The 15,066-nt window shown below is 45.0% G+C and overlaps 1 protein-coding gene across 1 annotated transcript in view; it reads right to left on the minus strand.

Moving 5' to 3' along the window:
- The window catches only part of LOC115113658 (cingulin-like protein 1), a 44,016-nt gene that overhangs the window by 21,656 nt on the left and 7,294 nt on the right, over positions 1-15,066 (minus strand). Inside the window, exons 4-9 of the mRNA XM_029641551.2 lie at positions 13,742-13,838; positions 13,079-13,180; positions 12,634-12,782; positions 11,516-11,654; positions 11,000-11,212; positions 1,060-1,266 (exon numbers count right to left, since the gene is read on the minus strand). Coding sequence (XP_029497411.1) covers positions 1,060-1,266; positions 11,000-11,212; positions 11,516-11,654; positions 12,634-12,782; positions 13,079-13,180; positions 13,742-13,838 — 907 coding nt within the window. The remainder of the gene's footprint in view (positions 1-1,059; positions 1,267-10,999; positions 11,213-11,515; positions 11,655-12,633; positions 12,783-13,078; positions 13,181-13,741; positions 13,839-15,066) is intronic.

Raw genomic sequence — 15,066 nt, forward strand, 5'->3', positions numbered from 1 at the left:
TTTAAATTGTTTAACTTAGGTCCCACCTGCAGCAAAGCACCCCCACAACATGATGCTGCCACACCCGTCCTTCACGGTTGGGATGGTGTTCTTCGGCTTGCAAGACTCCTCCCTTTTCCTCCAAACATAACGATGGTCATTATGGCCAAACAGTTCTATTTTTGTTTCATCAGACCAGAGGATATTTCTCCAAAAAGTACGATCTTTGTCCCCATGTGCAGTTGCAAACTGTAATCTGGCTTTTTTTATGGTCGTTTTGGAGCAGTGGCTTCTTCCTTGCTGAGCGGCCTTTCAGGTTATGTCGATATAGGACTTGTTTTACTGTGGATATAGATACTTTTGTACCTGTTTCCTCCAGCATCTTCACAAGGTCCTTTGCTGTTGTTCTGCGATTCTGGGATTGATTTGCACTTTCGGCCACAAAAGTACGTTCATCTCTAGGAGACAGAACGCGTCTCCTTCCTGAGCGGTATGACGGCTGCGTGGTCCCATGGTGTTTATACTTGTGTACTATTGTTTGTACAGATGAACATTTCACCTTCAGGCATTTGGAAATTGCTCCCAAGGATGAACCTTATAGGTGGAATAATCTGTCTGTAAACAATTGTTGGCAAAATTACTTGTGTCATGCACAAAGTAGATGTCCTAACCGACTTGCCAAAACTATAGTTTGTTAACAAGAAATTTGTGGAGTGGTTGAAAAATGAGTTTTAATGACTAAAACCTAAATGTATGTAAACTTCCTACTTCAACTGTATACATCTACAAAAACTGATACAATAAGATAATGTATATACAGTATGAGTGGATTTATGTTTTTCTTTCTTTATTTGACAATAAATTGAATACCTGAATTCCAACCAAAATCCCTTTGTCCATGCCAGTAAATGTTTAATGCGCTGTAATTCATGTGATGGATTATACATATTCTAAAAGTTTGGAGTATCTTCATCCACTGTCCAACAGTTGCAATTATGCAAATTGTTTAAAAAACATTTGAACAATTTCTATGACCGTTGCTACAGTAGTTACAGTACATTAGGTTTCTCTGTTCCTCACCTCAAGCCGGCCGACTCTGTCCCCCAGCTTGCTCTCCTGTAGCTTGGCATCATCAATGATATGGTTGAGTTTGGCCACTTCGTTCTCCAGCTCCTGTGCCCGCTTTCTCAGCTTCTCGGCCTCCTGGCTAAGACGTCCCGCCTGGCCCTCCACTGCCCCCTTGGCTGCCTCCACTTCAGCCTTCTCCTTGCCCACTGCAGCACTGCTCTGGAGAGCAGACAGAAGGGTCAGTACAAAGTAAATACAGGGTAGAAAGATGCAACGTTGCATAGAAAAGGACACAATACTGGCTTGATAACTGGTTAAAAACAAAAGTCTACGGTCTTATTTACAAGGCAACTCAAATTCCTTCACAGCTCCTTCATGACAAGCTCAAGGGGATTTAAGAGGTGGATGCATGACAATAACTCTAAGCCTCCATTCACCTCCCATTGAACTGCCTCTACTGCTGTAGCTTGGCCCACACAAAGACAGCATGTCACCCGCAAAAGGCTGGGGAGATTGAGGTGAATGGTCCAGTCCAGTAAATCCATCCACTTCATTCTGAGTCCCCTGAGCATGACCAACATCAATGTCTCATTGGCTTTATCTGCCAGAGTTGTACAGTTGTGGGGCTGCTGCTTAAGCCTCATGGCTCTCGCTTGTTCAACGCTTGTCACTAAACAGGACCAAATTCCATAATTAGATGACCCACTGTTGGTGGCAGCCTGTCTTTGTATGAACTTGGCTGCTGTGGCAGGACAGTGTGAAAGGAGGTCCCTGTGTGCTTTGCCTCTGCCCAGTTTTATCAATGGAGAGCCTGCCCTGGCTAGCCTGTCTGGGCTGCTGCTGTCCTAAGGGAGAGCAGTCAATGCACTCAGGGAAACCTGAATTCTGTCTTCATGTAACCTGTTAGCTGACAACAACACACTGCACTCTATATAGGCCCGCATTAAGTTTTGCATAGAAAAACAGATAGCAGGTTTTGCTGTGATGACGCTGTCAGAGAGGGATTTACTTTATATCCTGAAAGTGACCGTTTAAGAAGATATAGTAGCAGCCAGGCTCCCAAATATTTGTTCAAAAACAAGAATATCTGGAAATGAGGCAATGCTTGACAGAATGCCAGATGACAGGTTTGACAGTTTCTTGTTCTGTTTACTAAAGTGAGGAATACCCATGCTGCACTGGTCCACAGAAACAACCAGGAACTGACGTTCATATGGGGTTGACTACTGATACAAAGGGCCAGGAGTTTTCCCTAACCAGGAAAAACTAGAAGCCCTAGATAAGTTATACCCAAGGCCTAAGTTTTTCCTGGTTGGATCACATGGCTCCTGGCCATTCTCATTACAGTACTAGGCCTATATTTAATTGACTAAATATGATTATGTAAACACGTTTTATATTTAAGCAATAAGGCACGAGGGAGTTTGGTATATGGCCAATATACCACGGCTAAGGGCTGTTCTTATACACGAGGCAATGCAGAGTGCCTGGATACAGCCCTTAGTTATGGTTTATTGGCAATATTTTTTTAATTATTTTATTTTACCTTTATTTAACTAGGCAAGTCAGTTAAGAACAAATTCTTATTTTCATATATATATATATATATCATATATCACAAACCCCTGAGGTTCCTTATTGCTATTGTAACGATGTGCGCTGAGAGTCGGGAAGCAAGTTCAGGGAGTGAATAAATTTAATAAATAATAAATAAATGAAAATATAATACAAAACAAGAAACACGAACAGCTCACAGACATGAAACAGAAACAATGACACCTGGGGAAGGAACCAAAGGGAGTGACATATATAGAGAAGGTAATCAGGGAGGTGATGGGGTCTGGTTACCAACGTAATTAGAACAGTAAAAATACATGTTTTGTCATACCCGTGGTTTACGGTCTGATATACCACGGCTTACAGCCAATCAGCATTCAGGGCTCAAACCATCCAGTTTATAATGTAGGCTATCAGTTTTCTCCCCATTCATGTTATACAGTATGCAGGCAGGGAGGGACTTAGCAGGTTCATTATGAGGAGGAATGTCTGCTCCCAGGGGGATTAGAGGCAAATGGTGCAGATTAACACACTGTGGTTCAATTCCCCTTAGCCTCGCCTGGACAAGCAGGCAGGCAGACAGGCACCTCTCACTGGACAGGTCCAAGAAAAGCCTATGCCTACACACACTGCACACACCTGACGCACATACCCGTCACATACTCCGCTCACACCTGACGCACGCACACAGATGCATCTGTTTCACACACACACACACACACACACACACACACACACACACACACACACACACACAGTGCTCCAGGTGAGCACCAACGCTGACTCACCCAGTGGAGAATGAAAAAACATTCACTAACGAAACAGCATGATAAATAGCAGACAGCTAATGTCATGAAACTACTTCAATTACAAGTCCTGTGATTATCAGTCATAAGTTTAGTTAGATACAGATGTCTTACTAAATGGGTGTCTTAAAAGGAATCTGACTTAGTGCTTGGGAATGTGTTTGAATCCCCTCTTCTGTCATTAGAACCACTGTACTATGGTCCCTTAGTGACTCATTATCTGTCCACAGAGCTGAAAGAGTCCAAAGTCCGACCACCTCGCCCCCTCAATCATCCCCTCACCACTGGGTGAGTTGGAGGACCCTCATTGGTCACTGAGGCTTGGTGTTCCAGTGTTTGAGCGGAGGGTGGTAGGCGAGGGGTTAAGGTCACCCAGTGGAGGGGAGAGCATAGAAGACAGATCATTAACCACCCCACCTCCAGGACCCACTGAGGTCTGTTGGGCCTGTTCCCCCTCCCCGACACCCTTATCCCTGCATGGTCAGCTGGGGCACAAGTACAGACTGACTGACTGATATGCAGGTGTCACTGGAATTACCTACATCCCAGACCAGGATATTCTCACACAAAAAAAAAGTGCTTAAAATGTGTAAATGAAGGCAGTGTTAAATTTTTCGAAACATTGGGCATATCCCAAACATCTTTCACCTGTCTAGGACTGTACAGAATCCAAGGACAGCAGGGGGTAGAAGCTTGTGAAAAACCTCACTGTTTTACAGGTCACTTCGCCTACTTAGCTAGAATATGTGAAGATTGTAGTATCATCTCTGTATTCAAACTAATCAACTGGGGCTGTGGGTAGAGGGCAAGTTGAGGGGGAGGGGAGCATACAGAAAATGTAGACTCATTGAGTTCTCAGTTTTTTTTCTCATACAAACATCCCCTCACCCCCTCTTTCACTGTCCCGTTTCCCATCCTGGGTTCTTTGAGAGTCCAGTCTGGGCACTACCACTCAGAGGGTGAAGGGGGAGAAAGACCCATGGGTGGTGGAAATTCACAGGGTGCCCTGGTGATCATTGTTCCTTGTGTTTGCCATTTTTTACTCGCTCAGACTTTTACAAAGCCTTAAAATTAACAATTGGAGAGTTTAATTTCAAGGGCTCTCTTGTGTACTCTTAAACTGTGTGTCTATAGTCAGGCATTAACTACCATTGTGCGGCCAGTAAAAAGAGTGGCACTAACAATGCAGTGAAGTATGCATGGCCCAGTGTGCGAGCTCTGAGCTTTTACAGGGTGCTCTCAGGTTGCTGGGAACACACACAAACCCCTGCTGAATCTGCTTTGGAGCCCAGGGAACAAGCAATGGAGGGGTAATCCCACATCCAGCAGAGCCCCACTCTATTCACATTTATAGGCACATACATATCCCTTTTTAAAATGACAAGAGTGTTAATCCATTCTAGATCCACTGTCAAGAGTCAGTGTGCAGCAGGTAGGACGGAGTCAGGCGCAGGACACAGAACTCAGTAACAACGTACTTTACTTGGAAAATCACAAACAAATACCATACAGGGAAAAATATTCCAGCACGACACAACAGAGCGACTACTTAACAAAGAACAAACACATACCAAACCATGTGGGAACCAGAGGGTTAAATAGGGAATAAATTATAACGTAATGGAAACCAGGTGTGTTAAATCAAGACAAAACAAATGGAAAAAGAAACGTAGATCGGTGGAAGAAACGTAGATCGGTGGCGGCTAGAAAGTCGACCGCGGAAGTTGTGACTTCCACAACGCATCAAAATAGTATAATCTGACTTTTAACTGAATCAAAATGTTAATCTTTCAACAAATCCTGAAAATAAAGATTGTGGTGTACTCATGCCCTTGTCAGTGAGTAGCATACCCTCTGATTGGTTATCACAGACAAACTGGTGTCATCTATACTACAGAGATTAAAGTAAAAGTCCTGGCACACCCCTAAACACATTTTATGTGTTTACTATCACATGCATTCATAACACTGAACTCAACCTTTTATATGAGTGCACTGTTGTGGGCATACAGCATCACAAGGTTTTAGAAATAATACCTATTTCAGACAGTAACACTCACAGTGCAAGATTGCAGTATATCAAAAATAAGTAACTATAATGGAGCACAGTGTTCTGCTCCCTCTGCTCTACCATGGCCTTGGGAAAGGTACAAAGCAACACTTATTTGATTGAGCTGACACATTGTCAAGTTGCTATAATGTCCCAGCAGCATCCCTGACAGAAAGGCTTTGGTTAGGAGCCGAAGGGCAGAGTGTTCCCCCTACATAATCCAGGACCTAGGCCAGGATGCAGAGAAACACAGGATATCCCTCTACCCCAGCTGTAACAACACACGGGTGGTGACATCGTTCAAACAGACACATACTGGCCACAACCACAAGTGAATAAAATCAACGCTCAACACCACATCCTTTACAATTATTTACTTCAGTCTACCTTAGTTAGAGGGTACTGTGAGCCAAGGTTGATGCGGCCTCATAGTTTTATGGTCCTGTTTTCAAATTACTTCCATTCATGTGCTCTCCCTGAGGGAAAAGTAAATATGGGATAAGAGGGGAAGTCGAGATAGGCAATCGGGACTAAATAGAAGCACAAAGATGACCAAGGTCCTTCCAGGAACGGGTCATATCCTGTGTGATATCAAGTTAATGGTATTCAACACCATGTATTCTGTCTTCAAGGAAAGTGAATAGCATCACAGGTCACTCAAGCTTTTCTCCGGCAATGAATAAGCCTTAGTTTGTTTCACCAGCAAGAAGGTATGCATTACAATAGAGACGCTCTCCAACAAAAGGCACATAGACTAGTGTCTGCCTAGTAAAGACAGGTTTGTGATGGCTTGGGAGAAAAGCTTGCAGTGGAAATTAAAACTTGCTGCTTGAGGAGCACTGGCATCTCTCCAGTCACCATAAGATGCCAGCAATCAAATCTTGTCTTGTCCTTCGGGACATGGAAACAGAAACCTTTTTAAATGGAGTCTCTATTGCCGGGCCAAATGATAGGATTTCAGGGGTGTTTGGCTTTAATAGAGAATTAAATAGGCCAGTGCAGTGAGAAGGCAGTCACAGTAGAGCTTTGAGGGACACTGGCCCTTTGTGTCAAAAAAATGGAACCAGAGAATTAACATTTACTGTCACAAAACTCCAAGCCTCCCCAGAATGTGGCATTATTACAGTTTAGCACTTCGCCAGAAGGCCAGTGGCTTCAAAAGAAGGGAGTGGGATGACACAATGTCAAATTCCACACACAGTACTCTATTCTGATCTTAAATGGTTGATATGAGGCCAACCCAGAGTGATTATAATATCAAAAGACCCTTCAGAAACTCATTATAGTAGGACAAAACACTGACATTGAGCATAGTACTTCTTTTAACTCTTGGACGAAAGCCAGACCTTGGGGAATCATGCTGCCTGGCCGGGCTGGAGGAAAATCACAGGCAAATGACTGGGCTTTGAATGTCAGAGCTGAGGTCAGATCCTGCTGGAGGGAGAGTGACCAGTGCCACTTGCAACCTGAGCAGACTACGCCACAGGAGAGTAAGTCCATGTTAAATACTTTGCCTGTACTTGCCAGTACTCCCTACTCTGTTGGATGTTGAAAAGCAATGTACCAACACAAAACAACCTATTGAGTGGAGAAACCACATATTTCCTAAGTCTCGGTGTGAGCGAATTAGCTTTCTACCTCTGGTCTTAAAACTGAGGTACATCACAGTCTTGAGCACACTGACCCTCTACTCCACACTCCTGGGGGTATTTGTTGGAATCCCCAAAGCCTTGCATGCATTTTGGCAAAGTAGGCTCCCTCCCCACCAGCTCAGCTCTGCAAGGCAGTGACGCAGCAGAGGAACAATAGGCCCATGAATTCAGGCTACAGCCTCACAGCAGAGCGCTATCATCAACTGAGGAAACACACTGCCTCCTGTGGGACTCTTTACCTTCAAACAGCCCTGAGGAGGTGCTCACCAGGCCACATGGCTTCAATGATTACACACAAAAAGAAGTCAGTCACAGAGAAAATAAAGACAGGCAGGAATCACTTAAGTGGAGGGCTAGAAGCTGGGGGATGGAGCTGCCAGTGTGTCAGGGGATGTATGAGATAGGGCTATAAGGGCTGAGGCTTGGGACGGTGGCTATGGAATGACTGTATGGTTAGGGTGGAGGGAGGGAGAGGATCAAGGCTGAGGGATGAGAGTGGGCTGGAGCCGGGAATGGGGTTTGAGCCTGGAAATGGGACTAGGGGCTAGGGCTGGTACCAGAGGCTGGGGCTGGTACTAGAGGCTGGGGCTAGTACTAGGGGCTAGGGATGGTACTAGAGGCTGGGGATGGTACTAGAGGCTGGGGCTGGTACAAGGGGCTAGGGCTGGTACTAGAGGCTGGGGCTGGTACTAGAGGCTGGGGCTGGTACTAGGGGCTGGGGCTGGTACTAGGGGCTAGGGCTGGTACTAGGGGCTGGGGCTGGGACTACGGGTTGGGGCTGTCTGGGGTTGTGGCCCTCTGAGAGAGCATTGAGAATCAGGAATGTCTCTGAGAGGGGGTATAACAGCAGCCCCCTGAAGAGGCATGGTCACGTCGCACCCCTCCCGACCCCACCCACTGGTCAGAGCTGGAGCATTGTAACAGAATATGCAGGAGGGAAGGGGTCTGCTGGGTGCACATTCTCTAACCAGCCAGAAACATTCTCTGACACACCCTTCTCTCTGCTCACTGCACCTTATCAGTTCACATTTTCACATTCCCTCAAGTCTCACTGTTGTGAAAAACCTGACACAGAACTGATCTACAATAAGTAACTTACAGTAAGTAGACTATAGTCTGATTATAGATTCTCTATGCATACTGTTGTTTGACCTCTATAGGTTCTACCTCTATAGATTAACATCTAAAGAATGGACCATGCTACAACTCAATAAAAATACAATTGAACCTAAAATGCAATGACACAAAACAGACACACATATTTTCAGGGAGATGTCCACTCCATAACTCATCTGACCCACTTTATTCAGCATATCCCAACCATATCCCAAACCCCTGCTGCTATTATTGTGTGAAACAAACTCATCATTCATCTACTGAGGTCCACAATTACCCCTGCCCTTTCAATGGATGAACAGAGAGAGAGGAGGAACAGTGAGGAACACTGCACAACTCATGAACTACAGCTCATTAGATTAGTGACGGCTTGCCACTGCAATTAACGGGCAACAGGAACAATTTAGTGCTCCAGTTTCCAGCATTATTCTCTGCATGGGGCAGCACTATCAATGCACATTTCATGGCCGAAGGAGAGAGGAGCAGCGTTTCGATGGGAGACAGGACAGATGAATGCCAGACCGTGCACACTTTATGCTAAGCAATTCAGCAGGCTGTGCGGTTGCTCACTCACATGCAGACATTTATATTACTTTCAATCCTGCCAATGCCTGGTGGATAAAAGTACAGTAGACTGAAATTGACATAAATAGTTTTTGTGTGTGACAACCTAACAATGGATTGGTATTTTAAGGGAAAGGCCCAAATTACTGAAGATAAACTCAAACTGATAGCAGCCAAACTGTCTGAATACTGAGTAACAATAAAGTCAGACATCTTGTAATTTATTTATAAAGCACTGGTGGTGAATTCTTGATGACAAACTCTTCCCCTCAAGCAAGAACAACAATATCTCAGAAGGGGCTGGCTGCTGTGTCGGCAGGAGGAAGTGGGGGCAAGGAGAGGACTTCGAGGCCCTGACACAAACAGGAAGCATGTGAGCCAGGCAACACCTAGTCAACACAATGCTCCTCTAGCCTTGTCGGTGGTTCTCTTATGCCCCTCTCCTCCATTAGCCCTATTTATGCTCTTACCTCACTGTCCTCTCTACCACTTCCCTACCCTGTCTTCTCTTTACTAGTCCATTTGCCTCTCCCCATCCCCTCTCCCAAGTATTTTAAAGGCTTTGTTTGGTCCTATTTTTCTTCCTGTTGAGCCACCCAGTAAAATCTGTTTACAGCTAAATCACACCTCAACATCATGAAATACGTTCTAAAGCATCTTAATGACACTATATGTCATCTAGGATAAACAGAGTCCAATAAGTTCCCATGAAAAGTGATGACAAGTTGGTTTAACTGGATTGGATAGCTGAGTCTTTTTTAAATCTTGGTTGGTTCAGCTGAACTACAGAGAAGGGAGTGTTTTTTCCCAGCACAGTTGAACCGTTTTCAGACTTGTTTTTCAGCATTCAGCTGGGGTTGTTATTACAGTGTGTGCAGTGAAATGCAGTTAGGCAAGTGCAAGAAGAGAGAGGAGTAGAGCAGTTCATGTATAGAACTATGACATTCTCTTAACACTGGCACCATGCAGTCAATGATTCACTAACTCCTAGAGGACTTTCCAGAAATTCATTCAAGTATGCATACTGTATGTAACATTTTAATCTCAATAAACACAAAGGCCTGATTTGCTTATAATAACACATAATGAGGGTTTCATTTCCTCAATAAATAAACAACGGAGCACTAAAGTTATACAAATTCAATGGCCTTTGGATAGCAATCATTATTTACTTGTTCCAAACCAATGAAATATCTTAACAGCTGGTAGACAATGATGGGGGCGTAATCTTATTTTTCCAATTCCAATACACAGCAGTCATAACAAAAACAACTTAAAGCATTTTTTTGTTCGAGGTAACACGGTCCTATTGGGTTAGTTACTAAAATATAGCTTAATTTTGAGGCACAACTTTGAAGCTGGTCGAAATTTCCTGGTCATTTCACTTCAAAGCTATCGAATATCTACTGATGCCGAACATATGGCAACAAAAACCTTCCCAAACAAACCTTCTAAACAAACACTTTTACTACCCAAAGTACACGTGATGCCCAAAGGGTTTGCCCAAATCTCCCATTAACATCAATACACACAGCAAACAGGTGACGTCTTGAGGACATTCGGCGACATTTCCATTAGATCCCTTAAGGGTTTCGACACAACGTTATCCCACTGAACTTTCTAAAAGCGTTGCGTGATGTACCCAAGGGAACATTCTCCAGGGGACCTTTTAATTGTTCCAGGTTTGTCGAGGGGATGTTTTAAGAAAGTTCTTGGGACATTGCGTCATGGTCCTCTGGAGGTTTTGTCTAGTTTCTGGTTAGTAACGGGGCCTTCCCGAGGACGTTTTTGGGCATTCTTGTGATATTGTGTCATGGTCCCCTGAAAGTTCTTGGGACATTGGGTCATAGTTCCCTGGAGATTTTTGTCACGTGATGGTCCCACGTGTCCCAAACCATTATAAGTAAAGTAATGAAATATATGGGGGTTTGGGGGTTTTAAGGTAAGTGGTGGGGTGATGTATAAAGAAAGTAGGGTGCGTGTGCCCTGGTTAAAATGTTTTTTTTTGGTGGGGGAGAACGTTTCTTTGCAACCATCAGGTGGCGTCCCGAGACAAACCGGGAACTAGACAAAACCTCCATGGAACCATGACACAGCGTCCAAAGAACGACCTAAAAATGTCCTCAGGGACATCCCTGTATCAACCAGGAACTACACAAAGCCTCCAAGGGACCATGACACAAGGGACCAAGAATCTCCTAAGTTACCTGTTTGGCCTTCTCCACAGACGTCTGCAGCTTGCGGATCTCCTTCTCATACTGCTCCCTCAGTTTATCCACCTCCTGGTCGTGTGTGGCCACCTCCTCCTTCAGTGCTCCCTTCAGGGCAGTCAGCTCCCTCTCCCTCCTCCTCAGCACCTCCTCCTGCTCCTCCTTGGCCAGAAGCACCTCCTGTAAGGCCAGCTTAATTTGCATCAGCTCCTACATAGGAGGAGAGGAGGAATTGGTGACAGTGTCTCGCTAAAATCTCACCCTGAGATTAACCGCTACCTTAACAGGTGACGTGCACAGAAATCTCCAGCACTGCCATTATTGCTGAGAAATTCTGCTTCAGCAAATGTGCCAGTAAGAATAACATGTTTACACATTACCAACAATGGCACTACAATGGTATTGACATGGTGGTTATTATGGGACTGCAAAGCCCTTTCCATGCAGGCCGCTAAGCTCCTCTATGTCAACGCTCTCTCCTCTGAGAGTTGTGGGACCTGGCCTGTGTTTTACCTCCATCATGGCATCCTTCTCTCCGTCGGTCACAACCGTCTTGGCGCCATCCAGCTCGTCGTGCATCTCTGACAGCTGGTCCTGCAGGTCCCTGATCTCCGTCTGGTACTGCTCCCTCTCCATCTTCACCTGGAACAGCCTGCCCGACCACACAGAGCAGCATACAGTCACAACACACACACCATCACCTGAACACCTGCACCCTGCTTCACACAATGGAACGATACCACCTGCGCTCTGTCAGAAATGCCTGTTCTCCAGGCTAACAGGAGCTATGATGAGCACCTGGGCACTGATCTACCAATCACATCACAGTCACACCACCTGCCCTCTTCAACACAGAGAGGGTCTGTTTAGTGACAGGGGGTCATGCACGCAGATGTAGAGTAAGTAGACTGAACACTACTTATTCGCCAGCTCAGTGTACTTATTCCCACATACTGACATGAACCTTTTTCAAAATAGAGAATCCATTCTTGAAAAATGTAATCAATTATACAATGGCTGAGAGTAGTTGAGTGATTCTTTCTAAATAAGGCAGGCCCCTCTCTGTCTCTGTCTCTTATTTCTATGGAGTCCATGACATCTCGTCTCTATGTCGTTAGATTACAGGGGAGTCTGGCTCCACAGGGCCTCCACTGTCAGCTGATATCCATCAGGACGGCCAGTCTCTATTGTGATTGTCCATGATCAGGATCAACAAATCCATCCCCAGGTTTAACAGACTGGTCCAACATCAACAGACATTTAAGCCATGATGATATACACTCATCACTTTGTAGGGCTTTGGTGGGACTCTGCAGTGTACATTAACACAACATGTCAGAGGAGAAGGAGAACTATAGGGGGCCATTATTTTCAGACTAAGACAGAAACTCTAATGGCTGAAAAGAGATTGCAAGCCCAAGGAACACATTATAATCATCCTGAGACTACAGAAAACAACCTACAACTTTCTCCTCCACAAAAAAAAAGAGATATAGATAAACAACTTTCCTCCGATAAGAGTCTTAAATCTGAGGATTATCCCCATTGTGCTGGTTTCTTAAGCCGGGCTTTGTCAACCTGTCACTCCTTGCCTCACAGTGTATGCCCTGGTCTGGTGGTCAGTCACTTACTCCTCCAGTGTGGTGCGGAGCTCAGCCTCTGTTTTGGCCAGTTTGTCCCTCAGTCGGGAGCATTCCTCCTGGCTCCTCTCCAGCTCCGTCTGCAGGACCTTCACCCCCGCTCCGGCCTTTTCATGGGCCTCAGTCAGACCCATCTGCTTCTTTAACACGCAAGGACACACGCACACACACACTTTAATAAAACACCATTCCTCTCACCACACCAAATAAATATGAAATGCATGGCGTTCATAGTACAGTATCTGAATGACAGTTTTGACAGTATCTAACCAACAAACTCAGTGGCTGTGATGTCAACTGGTCCGCTTAAGTTAGGTATTAGCACCAATAGGATTATTGTGTCTTAAGAGGCGGGAGCCAGGGATTCTCATGCCCTGCACAGACATCCAAGATAGCAGCTAGGTTCAACATGTCTGACATGGCATCATAGTATTACCTTGGTTTGCTCCTCCAGCTGCTTTTTCAGTTCAACAACTTCCTTCTCTAGTGCTACCCTCTGTTCCTGTAGGGCTTTGGCTTGAGTAGCCATGTCAGGAGACTGGGAGGGGGAACAGAGACAGGAGTTATATTTGAATCCATTTACCTTTTCAAAATCACTCACAGTATGTTTGCACGATAGCATTACTCTAAAATGTCTTATTTTCGTAAAATACAAACACATGTTGGTTGCTTTGGTTCATGGCAGATCTCAGTGAACAGAAGGAAGGGTGGTGACTAGTTTCTCCCCATAATGCACAGGTTTATACATGGCGGTCAGTGGAGGCTGGTGGGAGGAGCTACTGGCTCATTGTATTGGCTGGAATGGAATATATGGAATGGAGTCAAACATGTGGTTTCCATATGTATGATGTGTTTGATACTGTTCCATTTATTACATTCCAGCCAATACAATGAGCGCATCCTCCTATAGCTCCTCTCACCAGCCTCCACTGATGGAGGTGGTAATTACAGTGGCTGTTGTCAATGCCAGGTAAACACAGCCTGGTGCGTTGTATGCTGCTCACCAAGTGAAAGCTTCTGGACTAAGGCTAAGATAAGAGGCTCACAGATTTAGCTGTTTGTTGAGCTAAATTACAACAACTCCACAACAATGCCTCACTTTGTTGTCGCTCCCCGCCGCCCGCGACTTTAATGTCTGTATCTTCTCAAACACCAGGTTGACCTTCCTCTTAGTGGTGTCCTCATTATCAGTGCTCCTGCGGGGACACACACACACGCACACACACAGTCAGAACACAGGTGCACTCCCACACTCGGCTGATTTGAAGGTAAAGAGGGGTCTCTGTGTGTGGGGTAGGTGGATCAGATTAGGTTCTAATCCCAGACTGTTCTGGTTCCTGCTCTGCCGGGGACCAACTGCTTTGATGTGTCACCTCGCGACCCGGTCAACCTCATTATGCCCATCCATTAGGAGGCACACGCAGGGGAATCCCTGGCCCTGCTATAGAACCTGGCTGCACCCTCTCTCTTCCTATATCGGCCACAACCAGGGGAAAGGTTCTATGGTTCCATTCCATTCCACTACCTGACAGGGAAGTTCAAGCCCCCCTCCTTCATGTTTTATAACTTCAGCTGGTGAATGTTTGTCCTTTCTTTGATGACTCAGTGTCAGAACACCACTTCCATCTGTGTTCCTTTCCATTGACTTCTGACCCTTGACCTGTGACCTGACACACCAAAAGCAGTTTCCTGAACTCACTGGGCATCGAAAAAGCCTGGAGCACACATGGAATGTAGACACTGAGGAACTGAGGCACTTTAGAAGTTTAGGATTTAAAATACAAAACTTCTAAAACCATGGACACACATGTACAGCCCAACCATGACACAATGCTCTGTGAGAGAAACAGAATTTGACCTGGGATTGGAACTCTAAGATCCAAATTTACTGGTGCTGTGATTGACATGTTATCCTATTGGATATATGCACTGGACTTTCAGACTTGGCTTCTTGACGAACATAACCTAGACTAGGTTAAAAGCCTTTTAACCTAGTCTAGCTATAACACTTTTAGAGCGTGAAACCAAACTTTAGCTGGTGTACCTTGGTACTGAACAACAACGAAACTGTCTAGCACCTCATATTACTACTTAATCATATAAACCATCATGTATCACCCTTACCAGTTCATCTATCTTAAACCATGAAGTACACCATAGAGATACTAATCTGATTGGGTATCTATGTGAGATGCTTCCCACTGATAACTCCTCCATTTCCCCCTACTGTAAGTGATGGGATTTACAGCGTAGGGTGAAAGGAGAACATCAAGAATCAGGTGATAAGCAGAGCAGGGTTGATACCCTACATTCCTCAGTAGAGAGGGAGAGAGAGACAGGGAGAAAGAGAAATGGGAAGACGAACAAACACCACTAAGCAGCTGCATCGACCACAGCTTAGAAATGGAGGAGGAGACTGAATGG

The sequence above is a fragment of the Oncorhynchus nerka genome, linkage group LG28 (genome assembly GCF_034236695.1).
Source record: "Oncorhynchus nerka isolate Pitt River linkage group LG28, Oner_Uvic_2.0, whole genome shotgun sequence".
Taxonomy (NCBI): Eukaryota; Metazoa; Chordata; class Actinopteri; order Salmoniformes; family Salmonidae; genus Oncorhynchus; species Oncorhynchus nerka.